Here is a 25,899-nt window from a genome sequence, read left to right as displayed (position 1 = left end):
ACCGTCAGCCGCACGGTTGATCCTGGTCACGGTTGGTCACGGTTGCGAGAAATGCGGAAAGGGCGAGAGCGAGGGAACAGCAGCGAGGTGAGCGGTCCCCATCACCACCACCATCGCCCGCCAACAGACGCTCGCCGTGCGGCCATTCGCGAACGTGTCGCGAGATTTAGGTAGAGGCGATGGTCAGTGGCTTCCCTAGCTTGGCTGTACGGAGAAAACCGGGACTCGTCTAGTGACGATGAAGATTTCCCGGCAAACAACGAGGTGCTTGCCAAAAGCTCAAGGGGAGGGAGGCCTCTCTGCCGCGGAAGACGCGGCAACAGAGGCGGATACATCGTCCCTTTAATTGCCGAAGTTCGAGACCATTGCAGGGACTTAGAAAATTTTTTGAAGAGCCCAACAGGGGCATGATCTTGTGGAATTAAGAAAATAGTTTGTGTAAATAAATACATGTGTAGGTGCGCTTCGCACGGATTAGTATGGCCTTAAAGGTAATAAAAAAAACTAGCTCGTAATAAAACCCTCGCGGGAACGATCGAACAAGCTGAGGTGCAGTAGAGGATAGTTTGCACAAATAATGTATCAACAACGTGTTTACGATTGTTAAAAGCACGCAGCCTTCGGCGCTGCAAACGCCGCGGAAAGACGGCAACTGATTATTGCCGTCCTGCCGCGTTCCTTCGATCATTTCTGGACCACCGGACTGGGACTCTCGATCAGGTACATGAGCTGCAGCCGGCAAACTGACTTGCGCGGTGAGCCTGGCCGCGTTCCTTCGATCATTTCTGGACCACCGGACTGGGACTCTCGATCAGGCACATGAGCTGCAGCCGGCAAACTGACTTGCGCGGTGAGCCTGGCTCCAGTTTTGCGGATTCTGGAGCATGTGGTGAACTAGGTTATACGGAGTGATGGAATCTCCCGAGTCCTTACCGAGCAACCGTACACAAATGTCGGCGAACCGCGGGCACTCGAACTCGGCGTGTTCAGCAGACTCAGGAACCCCCGGGTATCGCTGGCAGTCCGGGGACGACATAAACTCCATGGCGTGCAGGTACTCATGGCAAAATAGACGGTCACCTCTCCAGCGGTGTCTCCAGCGGTGTGCCCATCGGAGGAATCTGCTAGCCTCCTCCTTGATGGCATTCGCATCCCACGCCGATTGCCTGTTGGCAATTGTTCATTGTCGCTCTTTGCGTAACATACATAGCTATTACCTGCGACAATCCTTCGTGCCGCTCACGGTCTAACACTATCGTCTATTAATGAAATATTCCAACCATTCTGTTGGTCGCATCATCTCTATAACTTCATCCCAATTAGTGCCCATCGCGTCATGTCTGTGAACTCCCTGAAAGAACTTACAGGTTTGGTAGTCCAGTTTCATTCTCATGACATGACCAGCTCACCGCAAACACCGAACAACTGATAAGTCTCGTCGTTGTTGCGGCTCGTCCATCATCCTTCCACACAAATTCCATCAAAATTTTTGTACTGGAATGTACTGGAACTATAAATGATACATTCACGGGTTTGTCCGTCGCAGCAGCTTTTTTGATCGTTGAAGATTCCTTAAACCTCCGAGCCTTTTCACGGCTCGGAGAAGGAAATGTCTCCAGCTAAGATGACAGGTGTATGTTACTTATAAGTTAATTGTAAGCAATATGGCCTGGCTGTTCTACAGGAATAAAAAAAGTATTAATTTCTGAAACTATAGTGTGAATAGGTTTGTCATACATTGATAAACTTTCACTTCAACAGCAGAAATTTCGAATACAATTACAAGAACTAAAGGGCACTGTCAATAAGAAGACACAAAAGAATATTTGTTTAAGTTGTGTTAATGGAGTTGTTGCTGGTTATTACATTCTGAGAGTAATTCTACATTGAATAAATGGTAACTGTTTTAAATATTTTTTGTTCTCTTAAATTAAAACTTATTTCCATTTTTATTTTTGATTGTCAATGATTGTATGATGTCTTACTTATGAAAAAAGATAAGTGAATGCATTTACTTGACTTTATTTTATGTTCATTAGCTAATAGAATGTTATTTTGAAGTATAAGACTTATCACTACAGTTAATGAACTAAAAAAGCAAATTGTTCCAATGAGCATAAGCAAACGCTTGATTCAGTCAGAATGGCAAAATGAGTGCCAAACTAGTACGCCGACAATCACCCGAACCCAACGTAATCAAAGTAATTGAATTGGTGCAGTCGCGACGTGTCGTGAAAAGTGATTTAAATGAAACCATTCACCGCTAAATCCGGGAGAAAATGCCACGATCAGTTCCGTGAGCATGAAGCATCAATGGAAGAAGGAAAATAGAGGGGAAAACACCGGCAGCTACTGTGCGGTTGCGTTCTGAAAAGGCTCAGCTGCACAGGACGGAACAATGTTTGTACAGCGGATTCTTTTTGATTTTGTTGCACCACTACGCGTCACTAAAGACTCAATGCACCAGATGCAGTTCCGGGTGCGCAGAGACGTACGGGCTGGCCACCAGTCCACCCGGGCCAGCATTTCGTTTGGCGTAGTGATGCACACATGCACACACACGTACATAAAGATGAGAAAAGCAATTAGTCTGGAACCGTGGAGCAGTGCGAGCAAGAATGCGCCATGCTTCTCATCAGAGATTAAGCATGCTGGCACGCTGGTCAACAACCGGTGAGCGTTGGTAGGGAAAGAAAAAGACACAATGAAAGTGGGCTGCATGCTGCAACGTCACTTCTATTAAGTGCATTTTCAAAAGGGAACGTGTTTCATGTGGTGGAATCCTTTTGCTCGAACAGAACGTGGACGCGATGTTGCCAGCGGAAGAATTTATTTGTCGATCTAGATTAACCACGCCGGTAGGCGGCGGTAAACGATTAAAGCAAAACAATTATTAAGGTTAAAGCTCAACTTTTTCAGTAAAATCATGTTAATTACCTGTAAAACTGTGTAACAAATTGAAAAATTGCTTTAAGTATGCACGAAGGAGTAAATTCGAATGAACATGTTAATGTTTCTGGAAAAGCCAAAACCAGTGGTCAGTTACCTTGAAGAACTAGCACTACATTCTGGTGAAAACAACGATAAAACCATAATTATACCATAAACCGTCGTTGGGAGCTTTTCTTTAATGTTTACACATTTTTTTTTCTTCTATCGCCGCTAAACCCGCAAGCCAGGCCGGCGGCAAGCTTAGATAATGACAGCAATTATCCGGACAACGAACGCTGTGCTAATGTTATTTACAATTTTTACCAACACCCACGGGCAAGACAAAAAGTTGCTGATTTCCTTCGTTAATTGGTAGTAAAAATCAATGACGCCATCAAAGGTGAATGGCGAATGCGGGGAGTCGTGAAACGCAATGGTTCAACAGTTCATCATTAATTAATGAATGCATCGTTTTGTGTTTGTTTCTGAGCGTTTGCCGCTTGTTTCCAGAGGAAACTTGTTCCTAGTGTTGAACAGGTTAGATGCTGAAATCGTTAGATTATTGAAAATAATTCGCAAAACACCTCTTTTTGTATAGTAAAAATTGTATAGATTAGCTCAGTTCACCTGCAAATGGTAGGAAAAGCACCAAGTAAAGATATGTTTTCTTCCATGAATTTCGACCAAAGAAAAGCAATTGAAAGTTGCAAATTGAGCCAAAATATGTCAGACGAATATTTTCAATTTTGCATGACAACGGGAATATCTTCGCACATCTCGAACGCCACAATTCGGTAGCTCACGATGGTGGCCAAAAAAAAGGGTTTTTTCAGCCGGCTTTTTTTCCCTCGGTTTTGTGTCTCTTTTTGGGGCAACTCGTGACGTAAAAATGGCTTCCTCAACGGGAAAAAGTTGAACCAGTATGCAAAACAACACTCAAATTGCCCGTTCTTGGGAAGGGCTTTTTTTTTCTTGGCTGCCCACCGTTGCTTGGGACGGGAGTACAATTTTTGCTCTCTAGCTATCGCTCCAATTTCCTGCTACCTGAGCAAAAGTTTTTTTTTTTCAAAGGCAAACTACCGGTGCTGAATGAGCTCCAACTGGAAGTAAGTTTCCTTGGGAGGGGGGGGGAGGACGAACTCCATTGCGATGAAAAGTTGAAAGTGCAAAAGATACCCGCCGTTGCTTGACGACTGGATGCGTTGCAGCACCCGGGAGACAGCTGTTTGTGGGCATCGAGTTTCGTGCCGTGAGTTTTGGTGCACCAAAGGAAGTAATTTCAAACGCAAAAATGGCTGACTCGGAGGTTTTGTCAGGTTGCACTCATAAAGCTTGAACTTGGGCTGCCCAGCTTGGTTGGAATTGTAATGTCGAACAACTGACAACGGAATTTTCGCAGTATCTGGGCTCACAGCTGGGTAATTGTGTCTTTTACTTGACTGTTTCAATTATGTAGTAAAACATCGCCAGGTTTACCTGAATGTAGTAAATTTAATTGAAATTAAACTACCGGCTTTGGTCATGAAAAATATTTTATTAAATTAATTACAGCCCTATATGTGCTTTCTGTGATTTAAACAAGGCAAGACTCTCACAACAACATAAGAATTAAAACACCAATATTCACTCGTTGAAATGTCACCGACATACTAATGCAGGCACGACACCGAGTTACCGAGCAACGAAGCCTCCGAAACGAGACTGTGAAGCTGTCGGCCAGACCGCCACTACATGCACTAAGAGCACCTTTGTCACATAATTTTATTGTGTGGTTTGTGTTGTGCAACTATAAGAATCATCACACGAAAACAGCACTTGGAGCTTAGTTTCTTTAGTGTGTGTTTGTGTGTTTTTTTTCCTTCTATTTTTGCTGGTTTTGTTTTAGTAAATTCAAACCGTCACCCGTTCGGAATGAGCAATTTGGTACGTGAAAGTTGTTGCCTATCGCTGCTGTATGCTGGTGCTAGTAATAGTTCAGCATGTGGTAGTCAGCTGTACGATACTAGTGTTAGCTAGGTGCGCTGTTAGGGGGTGTGTGTGTGTGTGTTGCGGTCGTCGTGTTAATGCTATGCTTGATATTTTATGAGCTTTCTGCTGATTAAAGCGATATTTTCTTATTAGATGGTTGTGCACGTGTATGGTTTGTGGAATCAGATTCAGAGTGAGAGCGGTGGCACAAAAACAAAAATGTAGTGCGATCTGTGTTTTGTTTCTGCAATGTACAACATAATGCAAACCTGTATACTTCTATTCATTTGCATTTAAGCGTACAAGCGTCTTGGAAGACGTTCTGGTGCAAAAAAATATCACCAGGTGTTTCATTTCGGCAGCACAGAGTAAGTGTAATGAATTTTAAATATAACGAAGGTGTTTGCTGCTATCATTAGTGGGTGTTGTTGATGGTAATGCAACAGGCATTGCGATACATCAGAGGAGTGAATTAATTTTTATATTATCAATTCAACAAGTGTTTAGTGCTAAGTTTCATTTAACATTCTACCCACAAAGTTGACTGTGTGGTTTCGTTCAGTTGATTGTGAGTAAAAGAAACCAAATATATAATTTTAATACCATATAAAGTGAAAGGCTGCTTTCTTTTTCCACAATCAAATAGGAATTTAATATTGACGCTTAGTTTGGTAAAGCATTACCCATCTTGAGGGGTACACTTTTACAAGCAAACAAGAGAAAAAAAAACCCCCAAAAAAACATGCACAGAAACGAGCACATAGCATGCATTCGTTGTAAAGGGAGAAATGAAATGGTTCATAAAACTGTTTGCTTTTACTTTTTACCATTATTGATTTTATTGGCTTTGCGTTTTACACCATGGTCGGTTTGATATTGTTTTATTGGGCCTACGTTATTGCGATTGAGCGGTTTTATGGGCCGTTATGCTCGAGCAAAACAACCGTGTTTGCATGCGTGTCGAGGTAAGGGGATATTTTGAATCGTGTGCGTGTGTGCACATGAAATTTTACATGAAACCCATGGTGCAGCTTCAATGGGAGTTTTCTCAAACGAAAAGATCAGTGAAGTGTCTGTAAAGCTAAAAAATACAATAAAAAAATTCTTAAATAAAAGAACATTTTTTTGTGTTTTGTTGATGCAATTTGGAAGAATTTCTAATGTTTCAGAATGTATAACATTACAATTTATATGTGGTGCTCATCATTAACAAGGCTAACTGATTTCATTTACGTGCTCATCAGGGATCAAAACCATTTAGCGATATTGATCTGCTGAATTAAATCCCGATAACCCTCATGGTCTACGAAGCCTCATGGTTCCGGCCGTTCTGGTCTTTAGTTCATCTGGATGCCCTAAAAGGACTTAGGAGGGGAGAGGCCATCCGGTGGATAAGGACGGTTAAAAGGACGGGAGAGGTCGTCTGGTGTAATTCTCATGACATGACCAACTCACTGAAGCCTGACGAGTTTAATTCGCTCCACAACTGATAGCGCTTGTCATTGGATCGGCTTCTCCATTGTCGTTCCAAACATAAGTGGCCAAAAATCCATCTGAGCATCCAAAACGTGTCTAAACAGGATCGAACCGTGTTTACAGGGCATATTTCTAAGGATGAATGTAAGAACTGTGTCCACAAAGGTTCTACACCACCCCAGCTTTGTGTGCCACGACGGTCAAAAATATTATAATAATAATTAACGCAAATTTAAATAAAATGGTACTGTTGCGAACGCAACTTGTCGACTCCTCGACAACCGTAATACCGTTCAAATAACGACGCGATTGTACTTGTGCTTTATTACAATTCGTTTATTCGGCAAATCTATTAACAAGTCTAAGCGGGGTTTTCAAAAACGCGGTATCTTATTCACGGTGTAAAACGTAGAGAGCTCGCGACCTACGCGCGTTCCTCTTATAAACTTTTTCCCGTGATGGCCATTTTTCGTGCCATCCCTACATCTCGATCATTTCCCTTTTTCCCCGATCTTCGAAAATGTATCGACTGTCACTTTGACGCTCAAGATCCTTACAACCCAACACAAGGATGACAGTCGTTTGTTTACCTATCTGGTCTAACGTCTAAAGTCTGATAACCATGCGGTTCGTTGGCACGGTTACAAGTGTAACAGCTACTTTAAACCGCAATATGCTTAGTTACCCTGACATTTTGTTTAAATCTATGTAAAAGCAGCAGCAGGAAATGGAGGGAAACTGTTGCTTACAGCTCAACATATGAATTTAAGTGTTTCATTACATTATCATCAAACGAACGCTTCTGCTGCTTTTGAGAATGAACCAATTGGCTTTTAATTGCTTTTAAATTCAATTTCAACCATCATTTGTAATATGACACTTATACCAGAAAAATTATATGTTTTTCACTCATTTTGAACCAAGTGTAGCAGAATTTTTTTGTAATGCATCTCATCAACTTTAATGATACGTTAACGTTTGATGTGTAACGTTTGATGCATTATGAGAATGAATAGAGAAAAATTGTGCCAAGTTCAGCAATGTGCCAGACATGAATGGTTGTTATAATATTTTCAATGCTATTAAACTATCTAAATTGAATAGTTCTGCTACAATTTTTCTATTAGTAGAGCTTTTGAAAGTAGCATTATAGTAGCATTCGATGGATTTTGTGCTTGTTTAAAGCGAAATAAAGTGAACATTATGATTTATAATGAATTTGCTATAAGGCTTTGATCAAATTGCAGAGAATCACATATCGAATTGCTCCGAAATGGTTGAGTATTTCGTTTTAATTGCTTTCATGCTCACAAAACATGATGTTTATGCTACCACAGAAAAAATGACTACACGTTGTTACTACTATTGCAGGATGAATGTAGAAAACATCAAAGGGTCAAGCTTCTAGATAAACAACGGCAAACTTTTTGAGGTTTCATATGAGGTCATATCACAAAAAAGGAAAAACACTAGCTTTAAAACATTTTCTCTGTAAGTCTCGATGCTTCTGAATATGGTGCCCTGCTGATATGGCACATACTTACTCTACAAAAACAGTTTTTATTTACTAAGACTAACCAACTTCCTGTCACCATATACAAACGATGAGAAGGATCTGAGCAGGTTCACATGGACAAAGTGCTGCGTTGTCGCTATGGTTGACGAAAGACACATCATTAATTAGCCCAGTTCGATGCGTATCAAGCAGTATCTTGTTAGGGAGGATTTGTAATGCTTGATCCCAGTATGATAGGTCCTATTAAACGTATGGACAGGTGAGATGGAATGTGTCTTATAGTTTGAAGTGGTTATAGTGGTGTGTTTTACGTAACAGCCTCAAATGGTTTGGATGAAATCGTTCGATCAATAAAGATAGATACCATATCAGAGTGAGCTTCCCAGCTTTCTAGCAGCAATCAAGATGGTACAGCAAATATTTAACATAATTCTTCGATCCAAGGATCTTCTGGAGGAAGAAAAGCATGCATAAGTCCTCAGCATTTGGCTTCTCAGCTAGATGTTTTCATAATCATTGAATGCCTGTTAAAGATCTTAAATGATGTGTAGGTTTGATGAGATGAGTATAAAGTTACCTTGTTTCATTCATTGTAGATGAGTTTAAAATCTCTTTGAAATAGATTATTCTTGCACACTCTATGTAAGTTTTCAACATACAGGAATGCAATTGCACAAAGCTCTCAGTGGTCAGATTTAATTATGTGTTTAAGGGGATATAGAAATGCTTAGATGAAATTTTTCACACATCAAAGGTGCCAAACGAGTAGAAAATACACGGGTAGAATACACATCCTCTTCAAAACATGCATGCATGGTTCCCTCATTCGCTTGCAGTAAAAGTAAGCTTAACGTTCTACTTATTTTGATTTGACACTTAAATCTTGAGTGTTTTTTTCCCTGAATTTATAGACTTTTTACTTTGATTTACCAGTAGTTGGAATGCCAGAACTGTGTATCAAATATTTCCTCCGATCCTTTGGATTCTGTGAACCTGGTTGGGATATCGAGAGAAGTTCCAACACTCAGGTGACGAGAAGTTGCATATAAGGAGATACAGGAAAGAAGGAAAGGAGTATCAATGCTGCAGGACAAAAGTCCAGCGATGAAGGAAACTTGAAAATTAGGATGGCGGGTTTTGACCTTTACTTCAGCGGGCGTCCAAACGACACTAACATATTCAAGACCAATTTGTTTTTAAACGCTTATTTCGTGTGTTTTTGTTTTATAAATATTACAGAAAAAAACATTATTACAAATAACAATTCAATATTTTTACATCAATCACATCAATTGTTCTATGCGCTGGTCTTATTCCGTCTAGAATAGGAACATGCAAATCGTTGAAGCTAAGTATCACATTGGGAATTACGGTTTTTATTGCTTGGTGCCCAATTCTCCAATTCTCCATTCTTTGCGTGTTGTGTAAGTGAACTGCATGTGTTACTTTTTTTTGTTTATGAGCAGTAACAGGCATGATCATTACTCGCAAGGAAGCCCCCTGCAACTGATGTTTTTTCAAACCTTTTACCACGGTATGGAAGGAGTTTTCAACGCAACCTTAGAATCGGGTAATTATTTCGTTGCTTCAGATATCAGAGCTTTGGATGATGTTGCTGTTCGATATTTGGTTGGAAGAGCTGCCAGGTGTTGGACCACAATTTTAAACATGGGTAGTTTGATGGTAAGGGAGATTGGCTTGGGTCCATGATGAATTTTGTTCCAAATCACAAGCTTTCCCTATGTGTAACGTAGCGATTGCTTAGAAGAGATGGAATTTGAAGATTCAACGGAAGAGCCAGCGTTTGTAGGGGTACTCTTATTCCTCCACTTCCATCCCAAAGGAAGCTGCCGATGAGTGAGGTGATCGTAGCGATATCCATCGAGCGAGCACCACAGATCGATGCAATGTACCATGCTTTGGGTAACAGGAATGTGTTTAGAAGGGTTACGTTTTGTGCACAGGGTTAGGTTTCTAACCCTGTGGTAGCGTATCAGCTGCCGAACCACTTGGATAACTATTACGCACAGTACAAAGCCTTCAAACATAAAGGATGATTTACTATCGAGATAGTCATGAAGATTTTAGATCTTCACGACTGACTTACAGGACTTACTTGCCATTGGTAGAGGGACCCTCGATACTTATGCTAGAGAACATTGGATTGTAGCAACCTAGGCTTAGCCGGAATGTTGTCTCCTGATTTATGCGACGACCTCTAAGATGGCGACTACTAATGGGATCCGAATGTGACTGAACGATGATCTGAAGTTGACGAAGAGGACACTATCAGGGAGATCGATAGGACAAAAAAAAAACGAGGGCTCTCTTAGCTGGTGACGATCTTGGTGTGCGGGCCAAAGGGGAATTTGAATATTAATCATTTGTGGATTTCCAAAGTAAATTTCATCAGTCTTTGCGGGATCTTCAGAAGGAATATCGCATACAGTCGAAGTTGCAGCCTTACAACTCTGCTTGCGGAGAAGTGAACAGAATAGACGACGCTGCCTTTTCTTACTTCTTTTGGATTGCTATTGCATTTGTTTAATAGTGTTTAGTTACTGAATAGTACTTTCACGCTAAATATGTCGTTTGTTTAGTATTGTTTGATCTACGTGAGATCAATTTCAAGGCTTACCAGATATCTTTTTGCGTGTTGAATTTGATTTGCATGTAAACCCTTTTTATTTGTGTAACTTTCTAACGGTCTTTAAACAGTCTACCCTCACACCCTGACAGTAGCGGGTAGTATCGATTTGCATAGTTTATATTTTCCAATAATTTAAATTAATCATGTTGTTTAAGTTATATGGCTTTTAATTTCTTCAGTGAACGAAACAATAAATATGAAGCATGTGATGGCTCACTAAGAATGTTTTAAAATCATTTTTACGAGCACAAAAAATGCAGCATTTGAAGATGAAATTTACGAGCTTGTTTTCGTCACAAACAGGGAAATGCTCTCTGTTGAAATGGTTTTTAATGCCGTGTTAGTCAGTTGAATATACACCGATTCTTACCCTTTAACGATCCGGATTTTAGGCCCAACTGGCTCTGTTGGCAGAATGGTTGATTGCGCAAAGTTATGAGGGTTTAAGTAGAATCGTAAAAATACAATACATCTCTTCTTTGATACTGCTTTATAACGTCCTAACCGTTTAAGAGATACTTGTGCCACTGATAAGCAAACTTGCGACCCAGATTTCCATGGGAAGCGATGTTTAATGGCATTAATAATTGAAAAGGATTCCCCATCGATGCTAAATCTTTGGAAATTTCACCAACAATTAATTGTAGTTGAAATTTGCAATGAAAATTTAACATCTAATTGCACACCGCAATGTTTGATGCAAAAATATCTTTTTGATAATCAGAATATGTGGTCTAAAAACAGTTGTTGCTGGAAATTAAAATTCAATGCAAATGTTCAATCAGATCAATGTAATTATATAATCGAAGTAAAATGATTGTTTAACATTTTCATAGGAAACGCATCAAAGTATTATATGCATAGTGAAAAAACCAGTCCACTTTGAGTTATTCTAGTTACACCTGGATTGAACGAGATTTTCATAAAATTCTTATTTCTATTGGAAATGCGATTATTCAATTACAATAATGACAGTGTGATAATATAATTCACACTAAAAATTATCCTACTCATGTTACAATACCGTAAAAACGTAGCATGTAATTAATATAAATATTCCAAAACTGATAAAAAATCATACCAAATACACACTCCAGTCATTAGCTTTTGCATCGGTGGGTAAGTCAAAAAACTCGTTAGTCCCACGCCTCGCTCTACTCTACTTCGCTTGCAAAAAGGCAAAAATGTAATTAAATGTAAATCATCATGAACAGCAGAAGCGACGCAAATAAGTAATCATGGGAAAATGGAAGAATCTCATTCGCGGCACAGTAGGTGATCCTAATGAACGTGACGCAAAAACTGTTAATGATATCAATCTGCCGGTGCGGTGTTTAAGGTTTGATCCACGCTGCCACGTCGACACACGCGTACCTGCTAAGCATTAATTAAGGTTTAGTTTGTGCTAAGTAAAGTTTTGCTCGGGGTGATGTACTTCAATCGAGTGAATGTGAACTGTTTGCAGTGTACTACTCGCATGCGGTGCGAGTGTGCTACGGGCTCGTGTCGTTCACACCAAATCGCGCTGAAATTTGATTAAAACTATAGCAAACATTTGCATAACGCATTATGATTTTGTTCCTGGTTTCACATTCCACCTCACTAGTTCAAAGCCGTGTTCTTGATGCACTCCGATCGAACTCGGCAAACGCCTCAACATCGCAAATAGACTGCGGGCCATGTTTAGATGAAACGATCGTCGGTCGGTGTGTCAGGGCTTGATAAAAGCGCTTAAAATCAGCCCTCGGCAAACGATAAAGTGATTGTAGCATCCTATCAAAAGGCACGTACCACTCGACGACTTACGATTCACATCACTGTGCAGCGTTTGTTCCTGTACCACATCCGCCTTGGGCACCGCTTCCCCTACAGCGTGGCGGATATTTACGGCAGCGCCCCATAGCTCACGATACTCGTGCTGCCGAACTTTACATCAGCACTGTTGCTGGGTTGTACTGATACGGATCAGTACTTCTGCACATCCTGCATCAGAAGCACGATGGTGTGTGATGTCAACATTGCGCGAGGAAAAATGAAACGTGACCGGGGATGAAAAATGGCAACACATTTGTGTTATGACGATGTAGGAGGACGTTAATGAATGGAGTCAGGATGGCAGAGCAGTGCTCTTAACGCGTCCATTAGTCCTCGGGCGCTGTCAACCGGGTTAGGCCGGTCTGATGCGCTTTCAGATGAAAACTTTTCAATGACGGGTGAGCGGATTTCATCACAAATGTACGTTTTGGTGGGTGCCAAGACATGTACGCTTTACTGGAGTGCCTTTAAAAACCCTTTCAACTTTCGGGGATTGTGGTTTTGGTAAGGACTGGAATAAAATCCTTTTCTGCAAACGTTTTTTGTAGGGCAATATCGTGCAGATACTAATATTTTCAAAGGCTGGCTGTACACCTGCAAATTGAAATCTATTTATATTTAATATGCGGTAAACCATCGACAAAAGTGAAAGTGATGGAGGGAAGCGTGAAGAAAAATTTTCAAGTTCTGTTTCAAGACAGAACATGCCAAGAATGTTTTGAATCCGTCCTGCCCGTTTGCTTACATTCCACAAGGTGACAAAATGGCTATGAATGTTGCTCCAAGTGGCAAGTGTTTGAAAGGCATGCTGTGCCTGAAGCAAATGAAATGTGATAAATACTTTAGTTTAGAAATAGTTCAGATTTGTTTCATGAAAGTCATTCATGTCGATATCGTCATTTTTCTTATGATAGAATAAATTGGAACAGACTGATTTCTTATTTTCTCAGGTGTCAAAGTCATAATCGTGCAAAAAAGCTGTAAGTTTATCTTAATGATTATAATTCTTCTTCAATTCGTAGAAGAAATCGTGATAATGACCCTAGCATTGTCCTTACACTCATAAAATTTCGGAATAATATCCTTGGAAAGCATGTGAATGATTCAAGTTATAGATCGGATGTAATAAGATTAAATTGCAGCTAGCAGCCTTGAAGCTTCAAAATGAATTTATTTTATTTGTGATGTAATTAACTCATAAACGTTGCTCATACACATTGAAGACATCGCTTAAGATTAAGCAAAGATAAGGAGAATATTTATCGAAGTACATATGTAATTATGGAGAAATAGTCTATAGAATACAGGGTTTCGATCAATAGCATGGAGCATTTGAAACATTTTCAAATAGAAAGTGAAATAGTGCATGCTTATAGTGGAACTTAGTAATCATATAGTGGATTTTTGGGTTTAGCTGGGGTCAGTTTACAACTCAACTGATGAGCTTTGCCATTTCCTGTGGAACTTCTACCAAGGGTTTGCTTCTTTCCTGTTAAAGAAAAACGTCATTTAAAAAATTGCTTTACATCAGCACACACTTTTCACATTTGAACGGATTGTAAATGGAAAAATTCGTTACGAAGGTTGTTCTAATTACTGCTTCTTTCTCATCAATGAAGGCAACATTCCAATATTCGATCCCAAAGGTCCACGACGAGTTTGCAATGTTCAACTGTTCGTTTGAAACATTCTCCCAAGTAATTCAGCAATGCCATCCATATGATCGAAACCCTGTAAATTAATCACTTACCTTCGATTTTTCATGGCCTATGACATTATGATTGAGTTAGTGCAACATAATTTGAGATTTTTGTTGCAAAATCTAACAAAATATAGTTTAAAAGGAAAACACTAAAAGTCAGTCAAGGCAGTGCAAAGGTGTCGATACACAGCTTAGAATACTTTATAAATTAAGCTAAGTAATCGTAAAAATAAAAGAAACATAAGCATAGTATTAAACCAGAGATGAACAGCAGACTCCAAGACCTAAAATGTATTTATCATAACCCTTAAAATCTTTGATGAAAGGTGTGGATGAACTCCAGAAAATATTATGTACGCAAGTTTCTGAACGATGAATTGTACAATTTTGAATTGTTGGTAAATATAACTCTTTCTTGCTCTTATTTAAATCTTTTGTTCCAATATCTGGTTAAAACATCCATTATCATCTTAAGCAAAACTGAAGCTAACTGTGGCCATGTATATTATCGGAATCGCTTCAAGCTCTCTACATTGTTTATCTCATAATGATACAAAAGAACTCTTCATCAACGATTGCGAGTGCTTTATTCAATGTAAATCCGTTAGCTTACTGTAAGTCATGGCACCGCAACCACTCCGCGAACTAGTTGGTAGCTTCCTGTACACATTTATCACAGATGAGAGGAACGAATTTTCCCGCAGCTCTGAGCTGAGTACGGCTTTGTCTCACCTGCCGGAAATTGATTAATTATCTGCTCAAGGCATCTACGTGAAAACCGTTCCAGGCGAATGGGTGTCGGTGCGATAAATTATCCTCAATCTTTTCTGTTCTGTTCACCGGATTTCTCTGTTCTTCGATTTCAATATTCCGGTCTGGAACGAACAAGTGGATAAGATATCCGTTCCGGCTAAATAGCGGATACAACAGCCGGTGTTGGTATATGGAAAGAGTTGGATGAAGAGAAGACAATGAACTTCTTTCTTTTTGTTTTTGCTGAACGTTTGCTGGCACTTTTTATCCACGCAGGAAAGAATGACACCGTTCTCTGCCCGACTTGTTGGAAAATTACCTTAATTGAATTCAGGCAAAATTGATTGTTTCGGATTGATTTATACATGTGCAGTATGTTTTATGAAATAAAAAATGATGTTCGAAGAAAATTAAAACCTGATTTCATGGGTGATATATGTGATTAGATTTGTTATATGTATGTGTCGTAGGAGCCATTAGGGTTGAATATGTAATAAATATGCAGAAGAATCGTTGAAGAAAATCATTTTAAACACTCAATAAAATAGTTCGAAATAACTCTATTTCGGTTTTTTTTTATTATTTTCTTTTGAAGATTGAGTTTTCTTGTTTTACAAGTGTTTGTTGTTTGTTGAATATATATAAACAAAAGCTCATTTATCTAAAACGTGTTTGAATTTCGTCATGAAATTAATATTCTTTGTTTTCTCGAATGCATTTTTATCAGTTTTACACAACTGTTTTAAACACCGCTTAACAAATAATGAATTCAACATTTATCGAAATACATTTACAAAACTGCACAATTTAACACATTGTATAAACATTTGTTTAGATCAACAGAAAATAGTTCCATAACTAAAATGTATTATTTTTCCTGAACTAAAAAGTTATCATTTCACGCATATTCATCCCTGGTTTTATCCTGGTGAAATGATTAACAAAAATAAATTCGATCTCTAGAGAGTACGAGAGTTACCACAGATTTGCACTCATTTGTGTTGCGTTTTGTCTTTCAATCAAATTAGGACAATTTCAATCACTGCAGGTGAATAATTTTCTTCTTCTGAAACTAATTTTAATTCCTACGTAATTATGTGTAGCAGAACTTCATTAACTTGTGCCTCGTGTCAATGTTTCACTAATGCATAGTGAGCTGCGGTGAAGGAAAATGGGCGGAACGTAAAAATAAAACAATCAAATCGGCTATTGTCCTAATGATTGCTCCAGGCAAATTGTTCTATCGATCATTCATGCTACGTTCTACAGAGTGTTGCGCACTGTACAAAGTGTGTGTGTGTGTGTGTGAATGTTGTTTTCTTTTGTCCATTTTCCATGTGACATGATGTGCTACGCTACTCAGATAACAGATTTTGCGCCCTTTAAATTGTGTGTTATAATACAATTTATACGTGTTGCTGTTAATGAAGTTTGGTAAATTCAGTAATATGTACACAACAGGATACCTTCATCGATTATGCATAGTTTGCATAATTGGAAATGGAATATAATTAGTCAAATTGCATAGCTGGAGGGCAAAGGTACCTAATAGTTCTGAATCAATAAAAAATAAAAGCAATGAAATAATTGTTTTTGTGGCTAATTAAAGTGAGAGAAAATTCGTAGTTTTTGTCCACCCATCCACAACGCAGTATGTGTGGGTTGAGGCAAAGAATAAGGGAGGAAATGCCTTAATGTTCACTGTTTCAGTCATCACAAACGGTAGTGACAATACGGTATCGAACCGTAATACAGGGTTGACCGTCTTAGTTTAGACTGGCTGCCCACATTTTTTGACTTGCCACCTTCCGTTTTTGATTGGTCGCATTCGATTTTAGACTGACTGTGCAGGTTTTTGAATGCAAGCATTGGATTTTTTATTGGCAGCATTGATTTTCATCCGCCCGATTTATGACAGCTTGAAAGGCCGCATACGTACAAGCCCCCACTTTTGTATGTATAATATACATAGTCAGTCTAAAAACGGAAAGCGGAAAGTAAAAAAAAAACAACAAAGGCAAGTTTAAAAATGTGGCAGCCAGTACAAAGTAAGACGCTAAATCTGTAATTAATTATAAATAAATAATTAAAGTGTGAACCCAATGGTGATGATTAGAAATAAACTATAATGCGGATGTTATTCTCTACCAGAACAATATAGTAAGTGTTAACAAATTAAAGAGAAAAATTTAATCTTGTGTATGGAAACACACGCTTCTTCACTAGTATAAGTCAAGGAGTGGAAAGGAAAAACACAGCTCCTAATGAAAACGAACATTGAACCACATCCTGTAGCAAAAGGCCAAACTCTCTCTCTATCTCTTCCTGTCTACCACTCATTCTCTCTCTCACACACACACACACGCACAGAGAAATTTTCTCACACTGGGAATAAAAACCATTCCTCAGTCCATCTTGCATAATTTCCGGCACCCCTAAGGGTGTTTCCTCGTTAAGATGGATCGGTAGGCTTGTGCTGATTAGAATAACCGCACCGCAACGGTGCGATACGGTTTTCGGAGCGAAAATACCTGGCCATCAGCGACCGGAAAGCGCTTGGCCCAACAGCAACCATTACGAGCTCGATCGCACAACGGCACACCGCTTTAGTTTGTTCCGTGAGCTAGAAGAAAACAACATTTGCTTTCCACCGATCGATGCAGCCCGATGCCAGGTGTGTGGTGGGATTTGGTTTGATCCCTCAAGAATCCCGACCATCTATTTTCCAACCGTTCCAACCATGTGGCACGCTGGGTGGCTTCGTTCGGCGGCTTATTTTGCTCATGCAACAATAATCAACTATACACAACCCGGTCGTGAACGAGAAGTTTGGTGCCGCCCCAGCGTTGGCCTCCGATGGCCCCAGGCAATCTGTTACTGGCAAGACACTAGCTTCCGCCAAAAGGGTTGTTTTAAATGCCGGATCTAACTTTGGAACAAACTTAAGATTATCGTTATCAAGCGGCGGGCCGAGGCCAAGGCGTGGCGCGGGAAGGCTTCGGAAGATGTGATGACAAATTAATTAACAGTCTTAACAAAGCGTCGCATTCAGGAGCAGCACCATCAAAACTAGCCAAAAGATCAAAGTTCACTCCGTTCACACCCACAGGAGACTCATCGACGCGATAATGGCGGCTCATAAAAGGTTTCAACGCAGGTCCAGGGAAAGTTTACTCGGGTCCCTGTCTGAGATTCGTCAAGCTGTAGTTTATGAGCTTCCGGAGCAAATCTACCCTCTTATCGCTCTCGTTTGTTTATTAAAACACAATTAATAATTAATTAAACTATCGGTGCAAGTACGCACTTGAATAGTGGTGACCTATTGGAGATGAAACGTTAACAACGAAACTTCGTATTGGCAGACTTGATAATATAATGAAATTTGTGGATAACACATCCTTACTCAACAAACATATAAATCATACAGATGAGATTTGTACAGATTTTGATGAAGTTTGCGCGTTCTATGGATGTAATAAAGTGTTTCTAACAGTGGTTGTATTCCTTGAAGTCTACGAGCACCAGTTCACTATTACAAGGTACAGTTTTGTGTTCGATAGACACCCTACCAGATACATAGAACGTAAACAATATCACTCCCTTGCATGCCACCACAACACCTTCTGAGACTGTCTTGAAGGTCTTGGAGAAGTTCAGCTCGAAACTGTTTAACGTACATTTACGTCGGTTTAAATGGATGTGATGAAATTTCGCTTAACTTTTTACACTACTATCGTTCCGAACTCTACAATTGTGTCTATCTGCAGTTGATAAAAATCGCTTCCCATCGCATCGAAGCACAGGTCAACTAATAAACCGTTCCGTAATAGCCCAGTTGAAACACAAATAATTCCTGCATCCGAAAAAACATCCGCTTACTGACTATGGGTTGAAATTAAGTTGCACCAAAACGGTGCCTATTACTGCCAAATGCAGGACGATGCGTCACTTCATCTCACTCCACACACCACAACCGCCAACCGTCCGATCAGTCTGATTTTGCCTAGCAAATATCGTATTAATGCTACCTCACCTAAACATATGATACAGGCCGTGTGCAGCAGCCAGAGCGCTCGAGACACTTGCTTGGGTGCGGCATTGTGCTGCATCGCGGCCGGGTGTTCACCTGAAACGAGAACAGTTCGAAAGGCGCTTGAGCGTTTGGTTAAATCATTACCATTTGGTGTTTGTGTATTTTTAACAATAAAATTGTATGCTAAGAGGTACTCTGATTAAATTATTATTTAGAATATAGGATATATCTTGTTCAACATCGGTCTGGAGGGTGTCATGCGAAGCGCGGGCTTCAACATCCGTGGCACGATTTTCACCCGATTTCTCAAATTTCTTGGATTCGCGGATGACATCGACATAATCGGATGGACAACTGCGGCATTGTGCGAGGCGTACACCCGACTAACATTCAAAGCCAATATAATTGGATTGAGCATCAATGCGACGAAGGCGAAATACGTGCTCGCTGGAGGCTCTGACCGTGATAGAACCCGACTCGGCAGCAGAGTATAAGCATAGGGCGGTGATCTCGAGGTGGTAGAGGAGTTTTGCTACCTTGATACGATCGTAACTTCGGACAACAACGTAAGCAGCGGAATCCGAAGGCGCATTGTTCAAGGGAATCGTGCCTAATACGGACTCCACAAACTCCTGCGATCCAGCAGACTTCAACAACACACGAAATGTACGATTTACCGCACCTTGATACGTTCAGTAGTCCTCTACGGGTACGAGTCTTGGACTATGCTGACGGAGGACGCCAATGCACTCGCCATTTTTGAACGGCCGGAAGGATACGTTGGCTGGGGCACGTGATGAGGATGCCGGACTCATGCCCCATCAAGAAGGTGCTCTTCAGCGACCCGTTCGGCACGAGGCGTAGAGGAGCACAGCGAGCTCGTTGGCTGGGTCAAGTGGAGTCTGGCATCAAGTGGAGACAGGTATGTCGGAGTTCGGATGCAGCCGTGGATGGAGGACAGCAGCCCTAGATCGAGTTTCCTGAAAACTGATTGGAGACCAGGCCATGTCGACACGACGTGCTCAATCCTGAGCAGGCCAAGAAGTAGAAATTATAACTGAAAGAGCGGTCCATTGAAAAATGGGAAAGTGGCGCCGGTCTTCACGCAGCAGGACCATAGTTCATTCATATATTTTTAAGCCAGGGAAAGGTTTTTGATCATGCATAACCAATATACTGTAATGTAAAACATATTTATAGAACTATAATATAATAATTTCCATTATTTGTACAGGAAGTTTAATCAATCTTATCGCATTGTAATATAGTTCCTAACTTATTCAAAGTATTTTATAAATCCGAAACCAAGAGCTTTTAAGTTTAAAACAATAAATGCTCCGAATATGACCATCGATTGGGATCAACCGATTGAATTGCTTATCTTGAATATTTAAACATGAAGTTGTCACCTAAGAAACACTTTAACTTAACAAATGATACGATAAGCGCCCTTTGAAGACCGTTGCCATCAAGCTGCGATGAACATCAGTTGAAGATGAATGAAGCTTCAAGTTGGTGTAAGTCTTTTAGTCATTTGTTTTATTGCCTCTAAGGACACGACGTAATTATGTTGTATTGCTTTTCATGCTCGTTGCACTGCGTTTTTTTATTATAATTTTTGCATAATATATTCACATAAAGCTTTTTTCCAATCAGCTTAAATGAGTTTCTTCTTCAACGCTACCTCTTTTTGTTATTCTTTAATTTTCTTTAAGTACTTTCCCATGCCGCTTCGTACTTGGGTGCTTTGAATTTTATTTAAAAATGTTTCACCATTCTTTGTAACCATAACTGTGTCCGCGTAATGCATCCATATTGAAACTGAGGGTGCGAAGAATGTATGTTGAAGAGATTTATGGTTTGAAAATCCTTAACTTGTACGGTTTTGTATGCATCGTATGAATGTCTACATGCACAATAAGCTTAAGTAGACGAGAGAGACAGAGAGTTAATGCTATATTGCAGCCTCTCGTATGTGTTTTGCTTTATCGTTTTTCTTCTTTTCACTGTAAAGAATGTGTTTTCTGCTTACAAAAGCAGATGTGTACTCTTTATGTTGTGTGAGTCTGTGAAGTATGTGGTATTGTTATGTGGTACTTACCGCTAATCACATGGGCATAGACGCTTGCCGACTTTGCCATCGTTGGAACACACGTATAGTTTCCTGTATCGCTTTGTACAACCCTTTTGATTTTTAACCTAACAATGAAAGGTAGAGAGAAAATATAAACAATTTTGAACAAAAAAAAAAGAAGATAAATTTAAAATATTCACATGAACAGCAAACGGCGAAAGAATAAAAAAAAACAACTCCAAAGCAATAATTTAAAGAAAACAGGCAACTGAACCTTCATCATTACAGATGACAGCAGTGAACAGACAAGTAAACTTCAGATAATCAACTTACCTAGATGTCAAAACTTCCGTCCAATCCGTTTCGACAGTAATCCTACGATTTTCGCTAGAAAGTAGCTCATTTTCTTGGGCCATCGGCTCGATGAGTGTAGATCCTGCGAAGAAAAAAACATATGTTTCCAACTCATATTGCAATGTCATTGAATTACTGCTGCTGATGCTGCTACCATGAAACGGTCTACAGCAATAAAATGGCAAAAACACTGACAGACGCACTTATTGTATAAATTGCGAGAAAACGTATCCATACCTTTGTACCAAAAAATTGTCCCTAGCTCATGTGGTCCCTGCTGAATAACGCACGTCATCGTGATTTCGCTATCAGATTTGACAAATATGTCCGCTGGACCAAGAATTCTCGCCCGCAGTTCTGCGTGATGGAAGATGAACGGAGAAATGGTGAACGATTAGTTGCGGTGCAACAGTTGCTGTTTGACATTTCACAGCTTTTCGATGTATGTCGAACAAATGATAAAGATTTAATGATGCAGCAAGTTCATACTAACCAATAACGTTTAGTATGTAAGATAGTGACATTTTTGGTTCCGTGTTAATTTGACACTCGTACACGCCCGTGTCGCGTATTTGAGGATATTTTATCTGCAGCGTCCAATTGACGGAACCTTCCGGGTGGATGACCTGGAATGGAGTTAAGAAAAGCGGAAATAAGTTTTTCATGCACGTACGCACGGGAAATGATTTTTATTTCCGCGTGCCGTTAATATTCAATGAACGCGTTCGCGCACGTGGTTACCTGAAAACGTTGATCCGAGGTGTACGTTGAAGCTCCTGTTGTAAGTATGTGTATATCTCGTTTTCGAATCCACGCCACCTGCAGCAAACAGGGGAAAGTTATGTAATTTTGTGGAATTTATTTTTAGTAATATTGCTTCATTAAACACACACACACAACTATTTCAGTTACTAAGAGCTTTCTAAAGACTCGCGAAAGCAGAATTTTGATTTAGTACCTAGAGAACTTAGTGAAACAAATCACTTCCTCTTAAATGGTATTGCTTTGCTTCAGAACGGTTGGCCACAGATTTATCATTTTCCGAAAATTTTCTTTTGATCTTCACCGTTTCGTTGGGTGTGTGGTTTTCCGATGGAATGTGAATGATTTTGCCCAACAAACCCCGTAGAAAAAAGAAGCGAAAAGCGAAACCTTCATGCCCAGGTAGCCAGAGATCCTCTATCAACTATCATGTAACAATGTTTGCGAACGAAAACCAATTTTACCCTCATCACCGCTGCTCAACAGGAAACGATAATCGATTGAAAACGTGAAAGATCTACGTGAAATGAATCATCTAAACCTAGCAGCACGTACATACATCAATGCAGCGTTTCGCCAACTATGTGTGTTTGTGTGTTTGAGTGTGGAGGTGGAGCATCAGCTCCAGATACTACAAATACTTACATCCTTATCCCCAAGACGTTCCACGCGGCAGTGTAGGAACCCGGTCTGACCTACGGTTACGGTTAGATTGCGGGGCACGTCAAAATCAAAGTACGGTTGTAAAGCGGCCGACTCCTCAGTCGTGGTGGTCATCATGCTTGAGCTGACGGAAACTGTAGAGAAAAAAATAAACGAGCAAGAAAGAAAAGCAAATGCTAAGTCGAATCAAACGGAAGTAAAATGCGATTCCTTTTTTCCTCAAATTCTCCAAGACATTTTCCCCAATCATGAAATGATTTCCTTTTCGTGGTTTACTTTTTTGACCGAAAATTTAAAGAAATATTTTAAAAGGTTTGATGAATAAGATTCCTGTAAAATAATATATTCAACTGTTGATATTCCTTTTGTTAACTTGAAACATGGTGGAACATCATCGTTATTCTTTTGAGTTTTTAAGGACTTCATTTTAATTAACGCTGTTGTCGGATATCTTTATCGCACATCGATGTAACACAGCAAATGGCATGTTATGTTTTCGGTGTAATGTAGGATGTGGACGAATCAAGCACATCAACACATCATCAAAAGAAAAAAAAAATTATGAAGCTTCCAAGCTCTCAACAAACAAGTGTACGATAACATCCCGAGAACCGGCAAAACAGGTGAAGGTTGCACTGTTTAAGAAGATAATTTCATCTCTCTTAGGCTCGGGAAAGCTTTAAGTATTTAAATTCATTGGTTTTATTAATTTTCGTGAATTCTAAGAATTTTAGGAATTCGCGAATGTTTGCTTTTGCTCGAATTTATGTATGCAGTGTGTTCAGTATTCCCAGGATACATCTATTTTACATGATTTTATTCCGTAAAATTTTGCTGCTCTGGCTGACTGAATTCATCGAGTAAGAAATGCTAAAAACGACATGCCAAAACTTCTTTAAGAAGGAAATATCTAGTTCATAAAGAACCATTCCTGACAGGACGTAACTCACAATAAAAGGACTGCAACGTGGTTGAACGAAAGCTTGAACTAGGTTAAGATTCTGACTGGGCTGTGCCAGAAAATACTATTTATGTTTTTTCCCGTCGAGTAAGTAATTAAAGAACTGACACAAATAAAAAAGAAGGATGGATTTCGTTCCGTTTAACCAACATTAAACGCACACAATGAAAGATAACATTATCTTAACAAGATAACAGATCAAGTTAAGAAATTATTGATTGCATCTGAGCATCGACATATCATAACATTACACGCTTACGATCACGCAATCTCCTATGAATGACTCCTATTATTTATCATCCTTTTTATTAAAAAAAAACCTTTAAAGTCTGAATGAGACACATAAATTCTAGTAGCTTATCTGAATATTTTAAAGTTTAAATTTAGTCCCGATTAATATCACAAAAAATGTAGTACAAACAAAATTTCAAAATATGATGTAAAAGATTTTCTTTAGATAATTTACAATAATGATTGACGATGTCGTTTAGAGTTGTTTAGAGAATTCAACATTCAAGCATTCGAACATTATTATGTGTCAGGATTTTGTCTATGTTAATCAAATATTGATTGAATATTGAAGCCCAGGGTTTTTGGAAGAAGTTTTTTTTTTAAGTCGTTCTTAGTTGAATGCTCATTAACAGACTTTCATATTTTGTTCATTTTGAAGAATTATGCAACTCAAAATAAGTATCATTAATTTTTTTTATTTTATGAAAAATAATTCTAACTTAATTCCAGTTGAAGGCAAAACTTTGGGGAAGCCCGGCGAAAGCATCGGTCCACGGTACCGATCTTCACACGGAAGGATCGTTCCCCCGTAGTGAGGATTGAATATCCAACTACGTGTTATCGATGACCGGCGTGACCTGGTAGGTCGTTAAGTCAGAAAGAAAAATAAGTTAGACATGCAGTTAATGATACAAGTTAACGCAGCGTTCCAAATTCGGACTTCTCTAAATGTTTCTCACCAACAACCAACAATACCTCCATTATTGCTAAAGTTTGTTGTCTGATAAATAACGACGCTATTGGCTTGAAGTTTACAGCTCAAATATAACTGTCAAGCGCAGTGTAGTTCAAGATTTTATGTTTCTTTCTTTTGGCTGGTTTTGCCAATCAAATCGCGTCTTGTGCAAGCACGTTTTGCTTAACATAGCACCTGAGCACTTCGTACTTTCCCATGGCACTTTGGCCATCACGAACGGCAAAAGAAATACATAAAATCCCAATACCTGCCCAAACGGGTCGTAAAGTCAAGATTAAATAAAAGTTTGTTTGTTGTTTGGTAACGCCCCATTTTCATCGTTTGTTATTTTTTCCCACTGAGCTTACCTTCAATTCTGCTTTGCAACAGTAGTATGTAGACTCCAACATAGAAGAGTAATTGATTGAACATCTTCACTAATTACTTCACACTGCACATAAATGGTTTGATAAATGCGCCACGTTGCTCGCAATCAACACTGTTTCAACTATCGCCCGATTCATTCACGCGCTACGTGATGACTGTCGGAAAAGTGGTAAATTTGGGGGCGGGTGGGAGTGGAGAAGGGGCGGCGAAGCAGTGGAGATGGGCAGGATGCACTTCTTGCTTAACGCAAAAGCTGCTTCGCTTCGTTGTTTAATATGGTGGGTGGTTTCGGTAATATCCTTCGGTCTGATTCGTGTCGAGTCACCGTACAGCCCGCAGCACTAGCAGCAGGCACCTTCTTCAGAAGTTGCGCCCGACTTACCCCCTGGACGGGTGTGATGTTTTACCGATGTGCACACTAACACGCCTGTACCCCTTTGGCGGGCTTTTCCGTACCTTCCGCACACAAACAAACCGCGCGGGTGTCACCAACAGCGCTAAATTATGCTCACTCTTTTTCACCGCAGACAACACCTCCCATCTGTACCGCCGTGGTTCGTTCACCGCACCACCGAAACGACCAGTTTCTCCTGGTTGGGGGCCGCAAGGGTCACGCATATTTATCACAGCCCGTACACCGTGCGGGTTCAGAGAATTTGCCTTCTCGATCCTAGCTTTCAGGCGCACGCACACCACTTGTACACACACAAACACGCACACTCATTTACACACGCGCGCACACACACATACACATACACAAATAAGCCCGTAAGCCACCAACGACATCGAACGCGCGACGAGAACCATTCATCCGACCACGGCTAACACGACCGACTGCACACCACCAGCCTCGTCCGGGTCGGACGATCCAGCATACAAGTGGTTTT

The 25,899-nt window shown here is 39.9% G+C and overlaps 1 protein-coding gene across 1 annotated transcript; it reads right to left on the bottom strand.

Moving 5' to 3' along the window:
• Positions 1 to 684: 684 nt before the first annotated feature.
• LOC126560805 (zwei Ig domain protein zig-8-like) lies at positions 685 to 25,123 on the bottom strand. Its single transcript, XM_050216757.1, has 9 exons — positions 24,994 to 25,123; positions 22,680 to 22,831; positions 22,014 to 22,091; positions 21,766 to 21,898; positions 21,510 to 21,629; positions 21,252 to 21,354; positions 20,946 to 21,043; positions 18,793 to 18,937; positions 685 to 877 (listed from the first exon to the last, which is right to left on the bottom strand). Exons 1-9 carry the CDS (start codon positions 25,055 to 25,057, stop codon positions 685 to 687), a joined length of 1,086 nt encoding a protein of 361 aa, XP_050072714.1. The 5' UTR covers positions 25,058 to 25,123.
• Between the last annotated feature and the right edge of the window lie 776 nt (positions 25,124 to 25,899).

Source organism: Anopheles maculipalpis, chromosome 3RL, assembly GCF_943734695.1.
Source record: "Anopheles maculipalpis chromosome 3RL, idAnoMacuDA_375_x, whole genome shotgun sequence".
NCBI classification, from domain to species: domain Eukaryota; kingdom Metazoa; phylum Arthropoda; class Insecta; order Diptera; family Culicidae; genus Anopheles; species Anopheles maculipalpis.
This window is presented reverse-complemented; position numbering and strand designations above follow the sequence as displayed.

What these genes read in the sequence shown, in the direction of transcription:
- LOC126560805 (XM_050216757.1), bottom strand. Translation starts at nt 25,057, where the DNA reads ATGTTCAATCAATTACTCTTCTATGTTGGAGTCTACATACTACTGTTG. An exon ending in GTTGCAAAGCAGAATTGAAG is followed by an intron (nt 22,832 to 24,993) that starts GTAAGCTCAGTG and finishes TTTTCTCTACAG; the next exon opens with TTTCCGTCAGCTCAAGCATG. An exon ending in TTACATACTAAACGTTATTG is followed by an intron (nt 21,630 to 21,765) that starts GTTAGTATGAAC and finishes TCCATCACGCAG; the next exon opens with AACTGCGGGCGAGAATTCTT.